The sequence below is a fragment of the Talpa europaea genome, assembly GCF_964194135.1.
Source record: "Talpa europaea genome assembly, chromosome: 10".
NCBI classification, from domain to species: Eukaryota; Metazoa; Chordata; class Mammalia; order Eulipotyphla; family Talpidae; genus Talpa; species Talpa europaea.
Genome location: NC_140077.1, coordinates 59,327,070 through 59,342,253, shown reverse-complemented (window position 1 = coordinate 59,342,253; position 15,184 = coordinate 59,327,070). Strand labels below are relative to the sequence as shown.

General features: G+C 37.0%; 1 protein-coding gene across 2 annotated transcripts in view; it reads right to left on the bottom strand.

Moving 5' to 3' along the window:
• Positions 1-635: 635 nt before the first annotated feature.
• A1CF (APOBEC1 complementation factor) overlaps positions 636-15,184 on the bottom strand; it is a gene marked incomplete at both ends in the record, with an annotated part of 51,683 nt that continues 37,134 nt past the window's right edge. The window contains 6 exons of one of the 2 annotated variants that reach the window (XM_084246295.1): positions 636-787; positions 4,043-4,194; positions 4,898-5,034; positions 7,212-7,417; positions 9,355-9,628; positions 13,745-13,842. In XM_084246295.1, coding sequence (XP_084102421.1) covers positions 636-787; positions 4,043-4,194; positions 4,898-5,034; positions 7,212-7,417; positions 9,355-9,628; positions 13,745-13,842 — 1,019 coding nt within the window. The remainder of the gene's footprint in view (positions 788-4,042; positions 4,195-4,897; positions 5,035-7,211; positions 7,418-9,354; positions 9,629-13,744; positions 13,843-15,184) is intronic. The other variant, XM_084246296.1, reaches the window with a different exon arrangement.

Below are 15,184 nucleotides of genomic sequence, written 5' to 3'. Positions count from 1 at the left end.
CTAATGAAGTTAATAAACAATGGGTCTTGACTTGTCTCAACCATGTCTGTAATACATCACAACAGTTTCTAGGAAGTCCCCAGGAACAACAGGGGACAGAGAGATGCTGACCTATAACAACTTGATGGCATTTTTAGACTAAAATGATACTCCATTAAACCCTGGACAGTGTTTCCTGAGTCTGCAAACATGCCCCTTCTGCCTTTTGTGACTTTGTGTATCACAGAGCAGCTGAGTCAGCAGTTACAACTCTAATGTTTACTTGGCTCCCTCTGTTGTAACTGGCTGCTCAGATCTGCTCAGCCTCTGAAGTCCAGTTGACTGAAAGATCTCTCTCCGTTCTGTCAGGATTTGTAAACAGACCTCCAGGCTGCTCATGACTCTGGGAAGAACAACTTTTAGGGATTATGACTCTTTAGCTTTGTATCAGACAAAAGGCTCCTTAACTTTGATTTCATTAGGAATAACGTTCTCATGGTTGGAATTCTACAATTAGCATATACTGCACAGTCTCAGAAAAGGTATTACTTCAGGGAAAGTATTACTTGTGATCATTAGGGGACTGAGTTAGATGTTTATTTCTTCCATATAGAGTTTCGTTTGTCTTATTCTTAATTGGGAAAAAAAAGGTATCTTCAGAAGGTTCCATATCCATCCCCTCGGGCAGTCACTGCAAAAGTGGGGTAGACCTCGTATGTTGCATATGCTGCTAAATCTTGTCCAAGGGTCACTGCTTGCTTGAGCTGGGCTGCAGACACAGCGGCGGTGGCACTGGGGACGGCATATCCTGGAGGAGCAGGCAGAGAAAACAGGAGAGGGATTCTCATTTGCTTTTTTTATTACTTACTGTCCTCTTTTTGGATTAAGAACATTTAACATATTGCCTTAGGTCACAGTAAATATGTCTGCTTGAACAGCAGGTGTATTCAGTCATCTTATCTAGACTTAGTGATTTTTAAAGTGACATTTGAAAGTCCTAGGTCAGTCTTCCTGAAAGTGTGGTCAGCTATCAGTTAGAATCACTTTACACTTAGAAAATTAGAAACAGTGGAGGTAGGTGCTAAGAGACACTTAACAGGATGCTGAGTTCATTATAACCTATGATTTAGAACTTTTTCAGAGGGTCTTAGAATTTATAAAGGAGGGAAGCGATTAGTGAGTTGGCAGGGCATGGGGGCAGGAGTCGGGGAATCTGGTTCTGTTATACCCCCCATGCCCCCCAGCCCCCAAATGAAAGGTTAAAGCCATTGCCTTTACCTAAGAAAGGTGTGTAGGCATTAGATAGACTAGTGGAAGAAATACTATTCTACTATCTATCAATAGTATTCTTTTTAGTAGCACCAAAAATGCAAATATCTGAAATAGAATCCTATATTTCTAAATCATGTACAGTGTTGTAAACCAACATTACCTTAATAAAAAATACATATAAAAAATTAGATAAATGCAATACCTGTTCACCTTTAGACCTGTGAATGGCAAAACCATCCTTTTCACCCCCACAGTCAAATTGTCTGAGGTGTATTTGGAAGCCTTGATGTCTGTCCAGACCCTTAGAGAGCCAAGGGGTTTGAGTGATAAGACAATTGTTTGTGTTTTTATAATAGTATTGTGTCTAGTTGATTAATACTCACTTTTGAAGAAGAGAGCATTACAGTTATTATTTAAACTCAATGTTTCTGTAAATGTTTTATACTAAAACCTGGATATTTCTGAGACCATCCCAAATATGTAAGGTAACAGGAAGAGGGAAAATATACTGAAGCAGGGCCTCCCCGGTGGCGCAGTGGTTGAGCCCTGGGTTGCGAAGCTGCCCACAGCCTCTGCAGCACCGGTTCGATCCCCAGCCACCGGGCGACGGTCCCACATGGTACGCAGACCTCTCCTGACGCCCGCTGCTCCCCTCAGCAGTGTACTTCGTCAGTCTGCCTGTTCTGCTCTCTGTTCTGGCTCTGGTGAATTCTCTCACTCTCCTGTGCTTCCGACTGTAACCAGTGCTTGTATAAATAAATATATAAATAAATAAATCTTAAAAAAAAGAAAAATATATACTGAAGCAATGAGTTGGGACCTGATTAAAAATAAAACCCATTTGGTTTATGTGCTGTGGAAGTCTGCCAGATACATTGATTTCTTTCTGATGGTTTCTCAGGAAATGGTGGCAGGAAGTTTACTGGACTATTAAAAAAAAATGGAATCCACCCCTGGCTCTTTCACTTTGGGCATAATGCTGACTAATGCATTAGTGAAGTTTGCTACATTTTCCAAGGATATAAGCAATGTGTTAACAATTACTTCTTCATATTTGGAAATAGTGTTTCTAAAGTAAGGGTGTGTGTGTGTGTGTGTGTGTGTGTGTAGATTTTATCTTTAGGGCATTTTCGTTTCATTTGGTTAATTTCTTAAGTACATGGGTATTTGTGTATCAAACAGATCCTTCCCTTGGAACCTGATATTCTTTGCTTGAGTCCACAGCAAAGTTTAGCAGAGGATCTCTGATTATTAGGCATTTCCCCAAAAACTTTTATGTCCTCAACATTTTTAACTTATGGTAGGCATAAATAGAAGTGATAACATGATAAAACATTCCTGGGGAAAATAAATCCTTTCTGATGTGAAAGCAATTTTCACATCAGAAATTTTCCTGACAGTGGCTATTTTTATAGTGCACGGTTAGGAGCCCTTAAGTGCAGCTTTTTGCAAGACAGCGTTCAACTTTCTCCAAGAACTGAGACGCTCTGGCTCAAGTCCCCAGTGACAGACATGTTAACATCCTGTTTCACAGAAAACAAGCACAGGGGTTAATGACCCCGCTGTTGCCCAGGGGGGACCTTGGTCTCTGCTCTGACATCTGTTCTACTGATAACCTTGTAGGGGGTTACACACCTTCCCCACATTCTATAGCTATAAAGCTGATTTGAAGTCTCACTTGAATGTGAAACATGATTTATTTCAACTTCACTTGCCAGGATGGAGGATATATTAGTAATTTTTGAGAAGTAAAAGCAAACAAGAGGAGTCCCTGGTGTTGTGGATTTGAGGAATATAGTTCTTACACTTAGTCCTGGCTAATATATAAATTAATCAATAGGAATGTCCTATTTCTGTGTCTACACAAAATTCTCTGATTTGAGCTTATGAGGGGTATGCCAGTACAAGAAGTCAGAATGATAAATTTCTTCAGAAGAAAAAGCTTCTATTACTAAAATATAATACAGTAATCTGCTTAAAGTTTGCAAATATTATTTTTAATCTCTAGAGAGTTTATTTTTAATTGAGCATTTGTTGTGGGCATATAATAAGTGGGAGAACAGCTTCTAAATACGACCCCAAAGGCATGCTAATCTACATATAGGCTTTATTTTAAGCAATCAGCATATGCTCCTGACCAAAATGATAGAATATATAAAATGAGGTCTGATTATCCACATATTGAAAGGACTCCCCTCCAACCCACACACTCACACAATATTTTTGATTTAAAGTAATTTAAGAAAAAATGTCATTTCTACATTTCCTTCAGAATGCAAAATAATAGAAGTAGAATTGAAGATTAGGATTGAAGAGGGAGTTCAAGGATTATTTAAAAACTGGTTGACCTTAATTTTTCCAGTATCTGGAACAATGGGTGCAAGGATTGAACCTCTCTCTTATGATGTCATGAACATTACTGACATAGCGGAAAGCGTGATGGGTGTTTAGGTGAATGCCTGGCACATAGTGTTTAAATAAACATCCCAACTCTTTTACTAAAATTAAAGACAAAAAAACAAAACAGATCAGATGCAGAGTTTGCTCATTTAAGATCACTCAGCTGCTTTAAAACTAAGTGAAGAGGAGACCTCACTTTCACTGTCCGGTCAATTCTTTTCACTCATATTTCAGTGGTTTATGCATGTGGTAAATTCATTTATGTCACAGTGGATGTAAATCAGATTTACTGTAGGTCAAGTTCACAAACAACTCTATTAGCACATGGTCCCAAAGCAGCTTTCCCAGACCCTCTCTACAGGGTGCCATTTCAGGCACAATTTTTCCATACCTGGAAAAGCAGTAGCAGAAGCAACAGCAGCAGCTGCAGTCTGAGCATCAGCTCCCTCGGCCGGAATGCCCAGGGTCTGCAGGGTGTACTCGGCTGCGTATGTCTTTGCTTCATCCATGTAGGCGCTTAGCTTGGGAGGCGTGAAAGGGTGGCTGGAAAGCACAGTCACAATAGATATTTTAAACTTGTGCTTATGAGAAAAATGAAAACTTAAGATGCTACTAACTTTTAAAGATGATCAGATAATGGATTTTTTTGTCGTTGTGGGTATTTTTCATTCTCTTTGCTAGTTAAGCTTCTAAATGTACATGCATGTAGGAGTATTTGTGAATTGATCTACAACAATGGTAGTTGATGACTTCAGAGCATACTTGTAACTCATTACTGTACACGTTTTTCTATGTATATGTGAAACACAATGGCTCCAAAAATATGTAGAAATACAGGCTTCAGCTAAAATTCATAAGGCGATATCCATTAACTGTGAGGTCATATGTTTGGCCCCAAATTTAAATGACATATACAATGTTATGGATAAAATTAGCAATTTCCTATGGTTCAGACAGATCTGAGAACGGACTGTATTTTTGATTTCTATCCCATTTTACATCTGCAATTTTCCACTGGTTGTTTATTCCATATATTCTTCTGTGAAATTTAACAACTTTTAAGTGCCAATCTTTTAGCTGGCACATGCATTTCAGCTACGCATTTCCACATTTTCATTTAAGGGAAAATGAGTAGGTTGTAGATTTCAACACTGATCATGTTTAGATAGTGATAAAATATGCTTCATTTCTAAGACATTCACATTCTAATATCTAAAGGTTTAGGGATTTTGGAGAAGTTACGCACATTGCCGGGTTCTGACTGGCCAGAGCTGGAATGGTTATTTTGTATAAGAATAGTTGTCTTTGGTCTTGTCCAATGGCAGAGTGCAGCTGATATACTGGCTGTCCCCAGTTATTTTTCTGACAAATTTCTTCTAATATCTATAAGAGCAAAAAAGTGATTTCTCTGTTCAGATATCACATTTGTATTATTTCTCCAGCTTTCAAGTATTTAAACTCAAATCTTCTCAGTTTACGCTAATCTACGAAGATATAAAATGCCATATGATTTAATGACTCATAAAATTTAAAATGAACTCAATTTGAACTCCATTTAAAATTCTATGTTAATTCATAAAAATAATTTTTACAACATTTACTCTAATGCTTTTAGTTTAGTCCATTAGCTTTAACTTCCCCCCAAGAGTTTAATTTTACAATTTGTTTGATGTATATTTCCATTTAAAAATATTATATTTCCCACAGTGTTTCTGAATTTACTCGTCATTACCCCCAATCTTTCTATTTATAATGGTTTAGAGAAGGTAACATATGAATACGTTCTTGTTTCTTGTCATTTGTCATGGAGTTTTAACTTCACATTTTCAAAAAATAATTAAAAAGTTTAATGGGTTAGTATTTACTGATGAGCATTAATAGAGGGGTGTTGATGGTTTCACCATCTTTGACAAAATCTGCTTCAGGCTATTTTTATAACTATCTGATTTTTAGCATCTTCCTGCATGTTTGTCCTTATAGCATTACTCCAAACATAGTTTTTCCTAAAGGCACATATTTTCTTTATCCCTAAAACCATATTTGGTGGATCACAAACTCTGATGCTCCTATTAGTCAGCAGAGTCAGTAAACTGTGCAAAACTAGCTGTGTAAAACAGGCAAAAATCTGAAAAAATATAACTGTGGGACAGTATGATTCCCCAAGGATGAATCTATAAAGCTTCTTATCTCATTTGTTCTAAACTAATTCAGCTGCAATAGCATGACATATTCAAGTTTATTAAAACTGTACATTGCTCCAATTTTTTTCTCTTAACTTTTTAATACTCTTAGTTTGTAGCATCTGTCATCTAAAAAGTGTTCTCAAAGGCTTCTGGTTAAAAGTAAATTAGGTACTGGGCCTCCCCTGGTGGCGCAGCGGTTCAGCGCTGGGCTGCGAAGCTGCCCGCAGCCTCTGCAGCACCGGTTCAATCCCTAGCTGCCGGCGAGGGTCCCACATGGTGCAGACCTCTCCTGCAGCCCGCTGCTCCCCTCAGCAGTGTATTTTAGTAAATCTGCCTGCTCCGCTCTCCCCTCTGGCTCTGGTGAATTCTCTCACCCTTTCGCGCTTCTGACTGTACCCAGTGCTTGTATGTATGTATGTATGTATGTATAAATAAATAAATAAATAAATAAATAAATAAATTAGGTACTAAATAATAAATTAACAGAGGGATACTCTTGCTTCCCTTTTAATTTCCACAGTGCAAAACACTTGCTACAGGAATACAGACTCTTAAGTAGGAACTACAGGGCAGTGCTTGTCCCTTGACCCTTGTTGGGAGTTCATAATTCCACTCTGGAATTGTTCAGGGTCCATTTCTGTTGGTTGGAGTGGCATGATTTTCAATTTCTGAGTGACAGTTATAGATATGCAGAGAAAAATGAAAGAACTTTAATTAGTTGATAGAGAAGATTTCTCATACTGTAAAATAAAGCATGACTAATTTCCAACCTGGTTTTAATATAAAAAGCAGAGATCACTGTGCCATTAGAACTACTGTCCAAGACTTAAAAGTTACTGCTACATTCTTAAAAGATTTCTCCATGTCCCAGTACTCCAGTTGGATTCCTTCATTTGCTTTTTTTTTTTTTTTGCTTTTTAACTCAAGATACTACCATAGATAACAAGGGGTTTTCTTTTAAACAGTTTTTTTTTCAAAGAAAAAATCTTAAATGGTCTATTCATTCCTTGTCATGAATATTCTTTATTTGCTAAGTAACCTGGCTCACACACAATTGATATTTATTCTGAGCTATGGTCTTTGCTCCCTATTATTTTCATTTTAGGTATGGGTTAATTCTTAATAGCTCTCAAGATCTGTGCATTTCAGTGACAGATCATTTTAGGTTTCAAATTTTATAATTATGAAAAGAAAAAGGAGTCTATAATAGAGTAATGGCACTTGACACCCATCAGGCTACCACTGTACATTACTTTGGTCACATTCTCTACTGAACAAAACAAAACAGAAGTCCATGTGGGGATCTAGGCAAATGGAAGGTAATGGATGGTCTTTGGCCTGTGTTAAAGAATCTGTCCCTGGAATAACATCACCTACCTGGGGAGCAAGTTTAATTCCTTGAGGCTTTAAAGTGACAGGATTCATTGGGGTGAGCTCCATCCCAGGTAAAAGATCAAAGAGTTTGTCTTCTCTCTTGTCTCCTTTCACCTGGTATCCACGCCCCAGGCCTGTGTATGCCAGATAGCCACGGCCGCCCAGTCCTCTCACTCCCGCAGCCCCTACAGGTACATTCATGTAAATTTCTAGGAATGTAAGAAGGCATTAAACTGAATCAAACCACCAGAAAATCACCCTGAATCTTACTGTAATGGAAAAGTTAGCCCATGTCACATTGATTATTGCTCTGAAGATAGGTAGAAAACTCTAGGATTCTAATATAATGAAACTCAACATAAGGTAGGATGTTCCCTAGATTAAAAAAAAAATATTTATGGAAGAGAGTAATATCATCAAAGCTATTGATATGTATGTGACCAACTTTAAAACTTTGGCACAGAGAAACATTTAGAACTTCTGTCTTTACTCTTATTGACATTTTTCTGTAGATTAATTAATATTGGGAAGATGTTAATTAAGATATCCCAATGTATATTATACCACATGTGTTAAAATTAGTCTTGTATTTTTGTCATCAATCAGTAAAACCAAAAATGAATTCTAGCTTCTCCAATAATTCCATCCCAATGACCCATTGGAAAACCCACAGTTAAAAAACTTGTTTTTGAGTTTATCATTTTCTCTCTTATGTTCTGTCAATGTAAAGTTTAAATTTACATTGAGTTTCATTAATAGATTCCTTTTGATTTTTTCATTTTGCCACATTGTGACTTTGATTTCCTGTTGGTGGCATGAAAAAATGAAAAATATTTTAAATTGATTACCCTTAATCCATGAATATCGTTCATTGATTCCTTTCTTGTTACAAGACAGGTATATATTTCCCCCCGTGGAGCAGAGCTTGTTTTTTTCCTACATTACAACTGGTTTATAACTTATGTATTATGTGTATTTACAACTTATGTTTAAATGATGTGATGTTAGATTATAAATGCATAATGTTTAATGACATAATTTATGATCCTATAGATAGATTATCTTTAAGGAAACCCTGATGACTTCTTTTGCATTCTCATTTTTGGTGGAGTGGCTATAGTATAAATATAGTATTTTTATGCTGTTGAAGATTATAGCTCCTAGCATCCTAGAAGCTCTAATCAATTCATTTCTCTTGAAAACATGATACAAATACTGTTTTGACAAGATATGTCCCTATTCTACAGTAAACCCAAGAATAGATTTCAATATAAAATTTGTTGTTGAATTACCCAGATTGGTGTCATGGTTGGAAGACAGAATTAGGATTCTGTTGGCATTAGCCACATTCCAGCAGGACCATTTTGAAGGATCCTATAAGAAGAAACAAACTAGTTTCTTGGAAATAAAAGTGATTCTTTTTTTTTGTCTTCTACATTGCTTGAACCAAGTGATCTCAGAAAAAACTGCTTGAACATTTAGGTTTTATACAGCATTCAAAAGTTACTGGTTGGCAGTTTGATGGAGGTGTTTTTTCTCTATTTGAACTTTACTATTTACTTTCCCATGTCCTGGAGAAAATGTTTATTTCCTTAATAGAGAGGCTTTTTGGAAAGTATAGCATATATTTCTTGGAGGAGGTCAGATGAGAGAACCTTCTATATTAGAACATATTTATGATGACTAGTTATTTACATATGAAAGCGATGCCACTGACTCACCATCGATTACATGTTCTTGAACTGTTTTTACTGTGAGAGATTTGGTTTCCATTTGTCCATGTTGCTCTTACTTGGAAGTTTGGTAATAAGTCACATATTATTGCAATAATGAGGTCCAGTGATAAGAATGAAGCTAGCAATTGTGGAACTAAGTGTAAGTTTCTGAATATTTTATGGGTCCATGCAAGCATCAAATGTGTGTATCAGACTCATTTGTACTATCTTCTGGCCACATTTTTTTTCAATAACCAGTTGTAATGTGAAAAAAGATTCCTAAGGAAGGAAAACTATTGATATAGCATTTGATTTTTTAATAAACAATTTTCTAGCTCCTTTCTCCCAGTGGCCCCAATTTGTCTAAATCTATTGCAATACAAATCATTTGCAATTTTAAGTTATTCTAGGAAAGAGCGGACTAGTGTTACCTCTAACAGAAGGGGCTCGGATAACAGCCCTGTTGCCAAGATGTCCTTTGGTGGCTGGGAAATGGAGGCTGGGGATTGCTGTGTAAGGTTGGGGGGCATAGAAGACAGGAGCGCCAAGGTAGGCTGTGGTGGGATCATAAACAGGACCGAAAGAATAGGTGTACTCTCCTTGAAACATGGTGCCCCTTCCACCTGTACCACGGGTGTACCTAACATAACTGTCCTTGTCCACTGGCTTGGCTAGGGTCACCTCTATGGGGCAACCATCCAGCACCTGTTGTAGAGAGAAAAGGAAAAGTAAAATAAGAAAACATGAAGGCAACAAAGTGTCGCTGAGCTGCAGTAACATCTCTTTTACGTGTCCCCTTATTTGTTGCCAGGTTGACTTTCACTTATATATATAGCTTATTTCTTTATAGGTTTGTACCTGCCAACCTGCTGTTGGCCACTGTTGGCCCTGCCAGCGTATTGGCGACTTTCTGTTGACATTGGTTATAATTTTATTGCCTGAATTATGTTATATTTTGAATGTGGTATATTTTTATATATATTAAACACACACATATTAAATATATAATTACTTATTTATATAATTCTAAGAAATTTTAGGTGGGATATAATCTTCACTGCCTACAACACTAAAATGAAGGTAAAAGAAAACCAATGAAGATATCAACTATTATCAGTGGTTATCAGTTCTTAACACATTGGCATGGAACAGCCCATTTAGACTTTTCCAACAGCCAGCCAGCTAAATGGCTTGCTCCTTAAAGCAGTTATACAATAGGTATGTTTTCACTGGGAGAGGGAGGCTGAAAGTGTGGCCTTGCTCAAGGATGAGGACCCTGGGATGCTACTGCATTGTCCCCCACAGGTGCATCTTTCTTTCTTTGTACAACCTTTTGATCTGCTGACCAGTTAGGAATTAACAGGGATGGTAGGAGAAGTGTTGAGGTTTCTCAACTCAAGTATGACTTAAAACTTGTCCTTCAGAATTATTGCAGTGGTTCTTTTCTGACACCAATTTTTGACTTTGCAAACAGCTCCAAATATTGACGATGATCCTTTGTAGATCTACATGTGAGACTCGCATCTTTGTAATGCTTGCGCATACAAGTGTCAAAAGGGTAGGCAACAGATACTTCATAGGTTGACGTATGCTATGAGAAAGCATTTGTGACTTCTTTTCAGTAAGAATATGATGAGCCTCTATTAAATATGAAGAAAAGAATTGATATAAAGTGTCCTGCCAAAGTTCCCCTTCACAGCTGTTCACTGTATACCATAGCTCCTGGAATATTGAAGTCTGTTGGACAAATTTGTGCTTCGTGGTCATCCTGACCATTTTGGTGGCTTCTGGGGCAATGTTTCCCTAGTTTCTGTACCTCCCTTACTTTTTAGTAGCAAGAATAAATAACAAATACATTAGCTGGAATGCATGAGAGGTAGAATCCACCTACTAGATATCCAATGATCTCATTTTGATGTTGATGTAATTAGAAAATATGGACTTGCAATATTGAAGAAATGGGGTGACTTTGGACATAAGATTCTTTATATCTTCAGTCCTATCTTGAGGAAGATGAGAGGCCAAAAAAGTCTCTGTTTAAAGGCACTTTATATCATGAGACATTTTAAATGCTTTAAACTTAGTGTATTTTTAGTTATTTGGTTTAGATGTTTTAAGAGATAGAACAATATATTTTAAATCTGTATAACCCCAATGTCAGCAAAATTTCTTGATCATAGACACTTCAGATATTTATAGAATAAGTGAGTAATCATGGCCAAAGGTCAATTCATTACCTTCCTTTCCAAAGAGGTTTCCCTTATTGAAAGCCTAGATTGACTCAACCTTCTTTCTTACCCTGTGTCTAATCAGTTCCTGAGATCCTTAAATTTGTTCCTGATGGCTTGTGTAGTATTCTATTCTACAATCCATCTTACCCACTCTCAATTCTTTATTTCTTATGTTTGGTGAAAGTATTAACTTTTTCATTAGTTTTAATTATAATCCTCTCACTACCCAGTTAAGCTTCAACTCTTATTTGATTATTTCTCTAAATTATAAATTTCATCATTAATTACAGTGAATAAAAAAACTTTAAAGCTTCACCTTGCATAATAAGTTAAATATAAATATCCTTTCACTCAAAAACTCTCAATTCCTAGGCAACCTTAATTTTGCTTTGCCATGCTACATTATAAACATAACTATAATGTTCACTACACATTTAATAACATTGAATATATTTAGCTATATTATGGGTACATATACACTGCTACAAGTTATCTAGCTATGAATATCTATAGCTGTAAAAATTGGGAACAATATGAATATTTTCCATTGTAATTATTCTAGTGCAATTATTCAGCATTTATTTTATGATTGACTATCCCTTCTCAGCAATTATCGTGTATACTCAGCAAAGTTTTCAAATTGAAAAATGCTAATCTACAAATTGTTTTCAAATAGATTTTATGATACTAAATGTAATAATCAATGTAAAAAAAGTAATGTATTACTTCATGGACATATGTTTATGCATTAACATTTGCTTTGCAGTTATCTTTTATGTGTTGGAGTCAGTACTTCTTTTCCTCCAAGGACTCAAACTTTTCTGTGGGTCCCAGAGAAGCTTAGATGTGCAGACAAACTGTATCTGAAGGGCCTAAATTGGGAGATTCTCTGTCTGTCCTCCTTATCCAATTACTTTTGATCTCAGCCTCTCTGCTGTGGGAGGTTACTCTACATGGAGTCCTCCCTTCAGGGCCTCTGGCACCTCCTGGTTTGATTTGGCCAGTGGGGAGCTCTGGTAGGAGGCTGGAGAGATTATAATGAGTTTGAGCCAAAATATTTACTTATCAATCCAATAAACATTAAAAAGTTTTTGTAGGGCCTCCCTGGTGGCACAAGGGGTTAAGTATCAGCACTATGAAACTATCCGCAGCCACTGCAGCATGAGTTCGATCCCTGGCCAGGGAGGTGACCCACATGGCACAGCAGACCTCTCCTGTCTCACCTGCTGCTTCTCTCAGCAGTGTAGTTCAGTCAGTCCACCTGTTCTGCTCCCCACTCTGTCTCTGGTGAATCCTTTCACCCCCCTCACCCCTAATCTGGACCTCAGTTCTTGTATGCATAAATAAATCAATCTTTTAAAAGTTTTTGTAAACCACTTACCATGCTAAATAATGATGAGGTACAAAAAGAATCTAGTAAAAATGCTGAAAGTCTGCCAGAGGAACAAGACAAGTACACAAACACCTTTGGAAAGTACAGTAATGTACTCTGGCTCCCTCTCTGAAAGGTCACTTTGGCTTGGCTATGTCCTTTGACCACAGGCCTTTACTTTCCTCAAAGAGACCTGCTCTATACAACTGTTTCTCCTTTATAGTCCTCATGACTTCTCCAATTCTTGGCGCTTGACTCCAAGAGTATAGGGAGTCCTTGGTTCCTGTACTGTGTCTTTTTTTTTTTTTAAAGATTTATTTATACAAGAACTGGGGTACGGGTCAGAGGCGCAGGAGGGTGAGAGAATTCACCAGAGAGAGCGGGGAGCAGAACAAGCAGACAGACCAAAGACACTGCTGAGGGAAGCAGCGGGCGAGATAGGAGAGGTCTGCCGCGCCATGTGGGTTTCTCCCTGGCTGGCTGGGAATCAAATCCGCGCTGCAGAGGCTGCAGACAGCTTCACAGTGCAGCGCTCAACCTGCTGTGCCACCAGGGAGGCCCCTATACTATGTCTTTTAATTCCTCTTCTCCATGCCTACAACTTTGTAATTAGTCCCTTTGTCATCTTTCTCATGTTAGGACTGATTGATGCATGGTCCTTGGTGCATCGTGATCTAATCAAATTGAACTATTTTTTTCTGTTCTGTAGTCATTATTTTGCTCTTTCCAATCCTGAGTGCCACTCCTTTTCCATTTTTTTTTTTTCCCTTTGGAATTCTACCCAACTTCATGGTTTATTTTAGACATTATCTTTAGAAATCCATGAAATTCTCTGACTCTTTATGATCCACTTCTTTCTTTGAAAATTCTTAACCACTTTTAATCTTTTTGCTGACTCATGACTGTACTCTGCGAAGGTGTTTGTGCACTGGTCTTGTTCCTCTGGCAGACTTTTAGCTCTTTGATAAGCATTTTTGCTTGATTCTTTTTGTACCTCCGTCATTATTTAGAATAAGTGGTTTACAAAAACTTCTTAATGTTTGTTGGATTGATAAGTATATATTGATTTTCTCCATACAAATCAGAAGATATAGAAGTTAATTTTTAAACAGCTACATTTCTACCATGTATCACTTTTCTGGAATCTATACATATTTTTTATTTGTCCTACATTACCTACATTTGTCCTACAAATATTTTTTATTTGTCCTACATTACCTTCCCATTTAAAGCTTTCATGGCTTCAACAGCATCTTCTCGGTTACTAAAGTGCACAAAAGCATAGTCTCGAATTTTCTTTACCCTCTCCACAGCACCTGTGAATAGAGTGACGTAGTCCCATTAGCAATGTGGGGTTAGTACTGAAAATGGCATATTTTAGCATTAAGTCTTCAAGAGTATTTGATATTATATTGGAGACAATATTTAGGTAAAAGTTCTCATTGAGATTATTTCATGTATGCAATTTAAAATTCTACACATTCAGCAGATTTTATTTGTAGTTTTTTTTTTTTTTAAGATTTATTTATTTATACAAGCACTGTGTACAGTCAGAAGCACAGGAGGGTGAGAGAATTCACCAGAGCCAGATCAGGCAACAGAACAGGTAGTAGGACCGAAGTACACTGCTGAGGGGAGCAATGGGTGGCAGGAGAGGTCTGCGCGCCATGTTGGACCCTCACCCGGCGTTCGGGGATCGAACCGGCGCTGCAGAGACTGCGGGCAGCTGAGCAACCCAGGGTTCAACCGCTGCGCCACCGGGGAGACCCTATTTGTAGATTTTTTAATCACACATATTTTCTGCGTTATGATGATGTTATGGATTTGTATTTTTCACTTCTTGGATAAGCTCTTTAAGAGTAGGAGTAGTTTCTTTTGTATATTATATAATGTAAAAGATAGTAGCTTATATGTGTAAAATATCTGTCGCATTGAGTTGAATTCAATTATTGATGATCTTACAAATATATATTTAGGTGATTACCATTTTAGATTTATGGCTTTTCCCCAGAAAAAATATGTTATCTCTTTTGATTTATATAGTAAACTTTTAGAGTTAGGAGAAATTTTAGCAATGAGTAACTTTAATTTTTCTTTAATTCATTTTACCCTGCTTACTCATTTTTAACTTACAGGTTATAAATCTAAGTTTCTAATAAGTTAAGTGAGATGCATGAATTCACACAACTAAGCACTAGAAATCAGGTCTCTTATCTGATACTCTTGATTAAAAAAAAAGTGGTTTCTGAAGAACATATGACCACCAAGATAGTTCCTTACCATGTTGCTCATGATATCTAAGGCTTGGAAGCAATGAAGATATCCACTAATTCTACCTTGAGGAATGTCTTTTACAGAAGTAATCACACATGTGCAAAAGAATCATGCATAAGGATATTAAACCACTGTTGAAATAACAAAAATAAAACAATTTAATGTCCTTTTTTACAAGAGTGATAAATCTGGAACATTCATTAAAGAACTAGGCCTGTATGTGCTTACATTGAAAGATTGAAGATCTAACATTAATCTAAATTATAAAATATGTATATCATGGCATGTAAAAAACCCCAACCCAGAGATATGTGTGCATAAATGTGAATTCACACAGAGGAAGAGAACTAGAAAGATAGAGACCAAACTATCAATAGAGGTTAC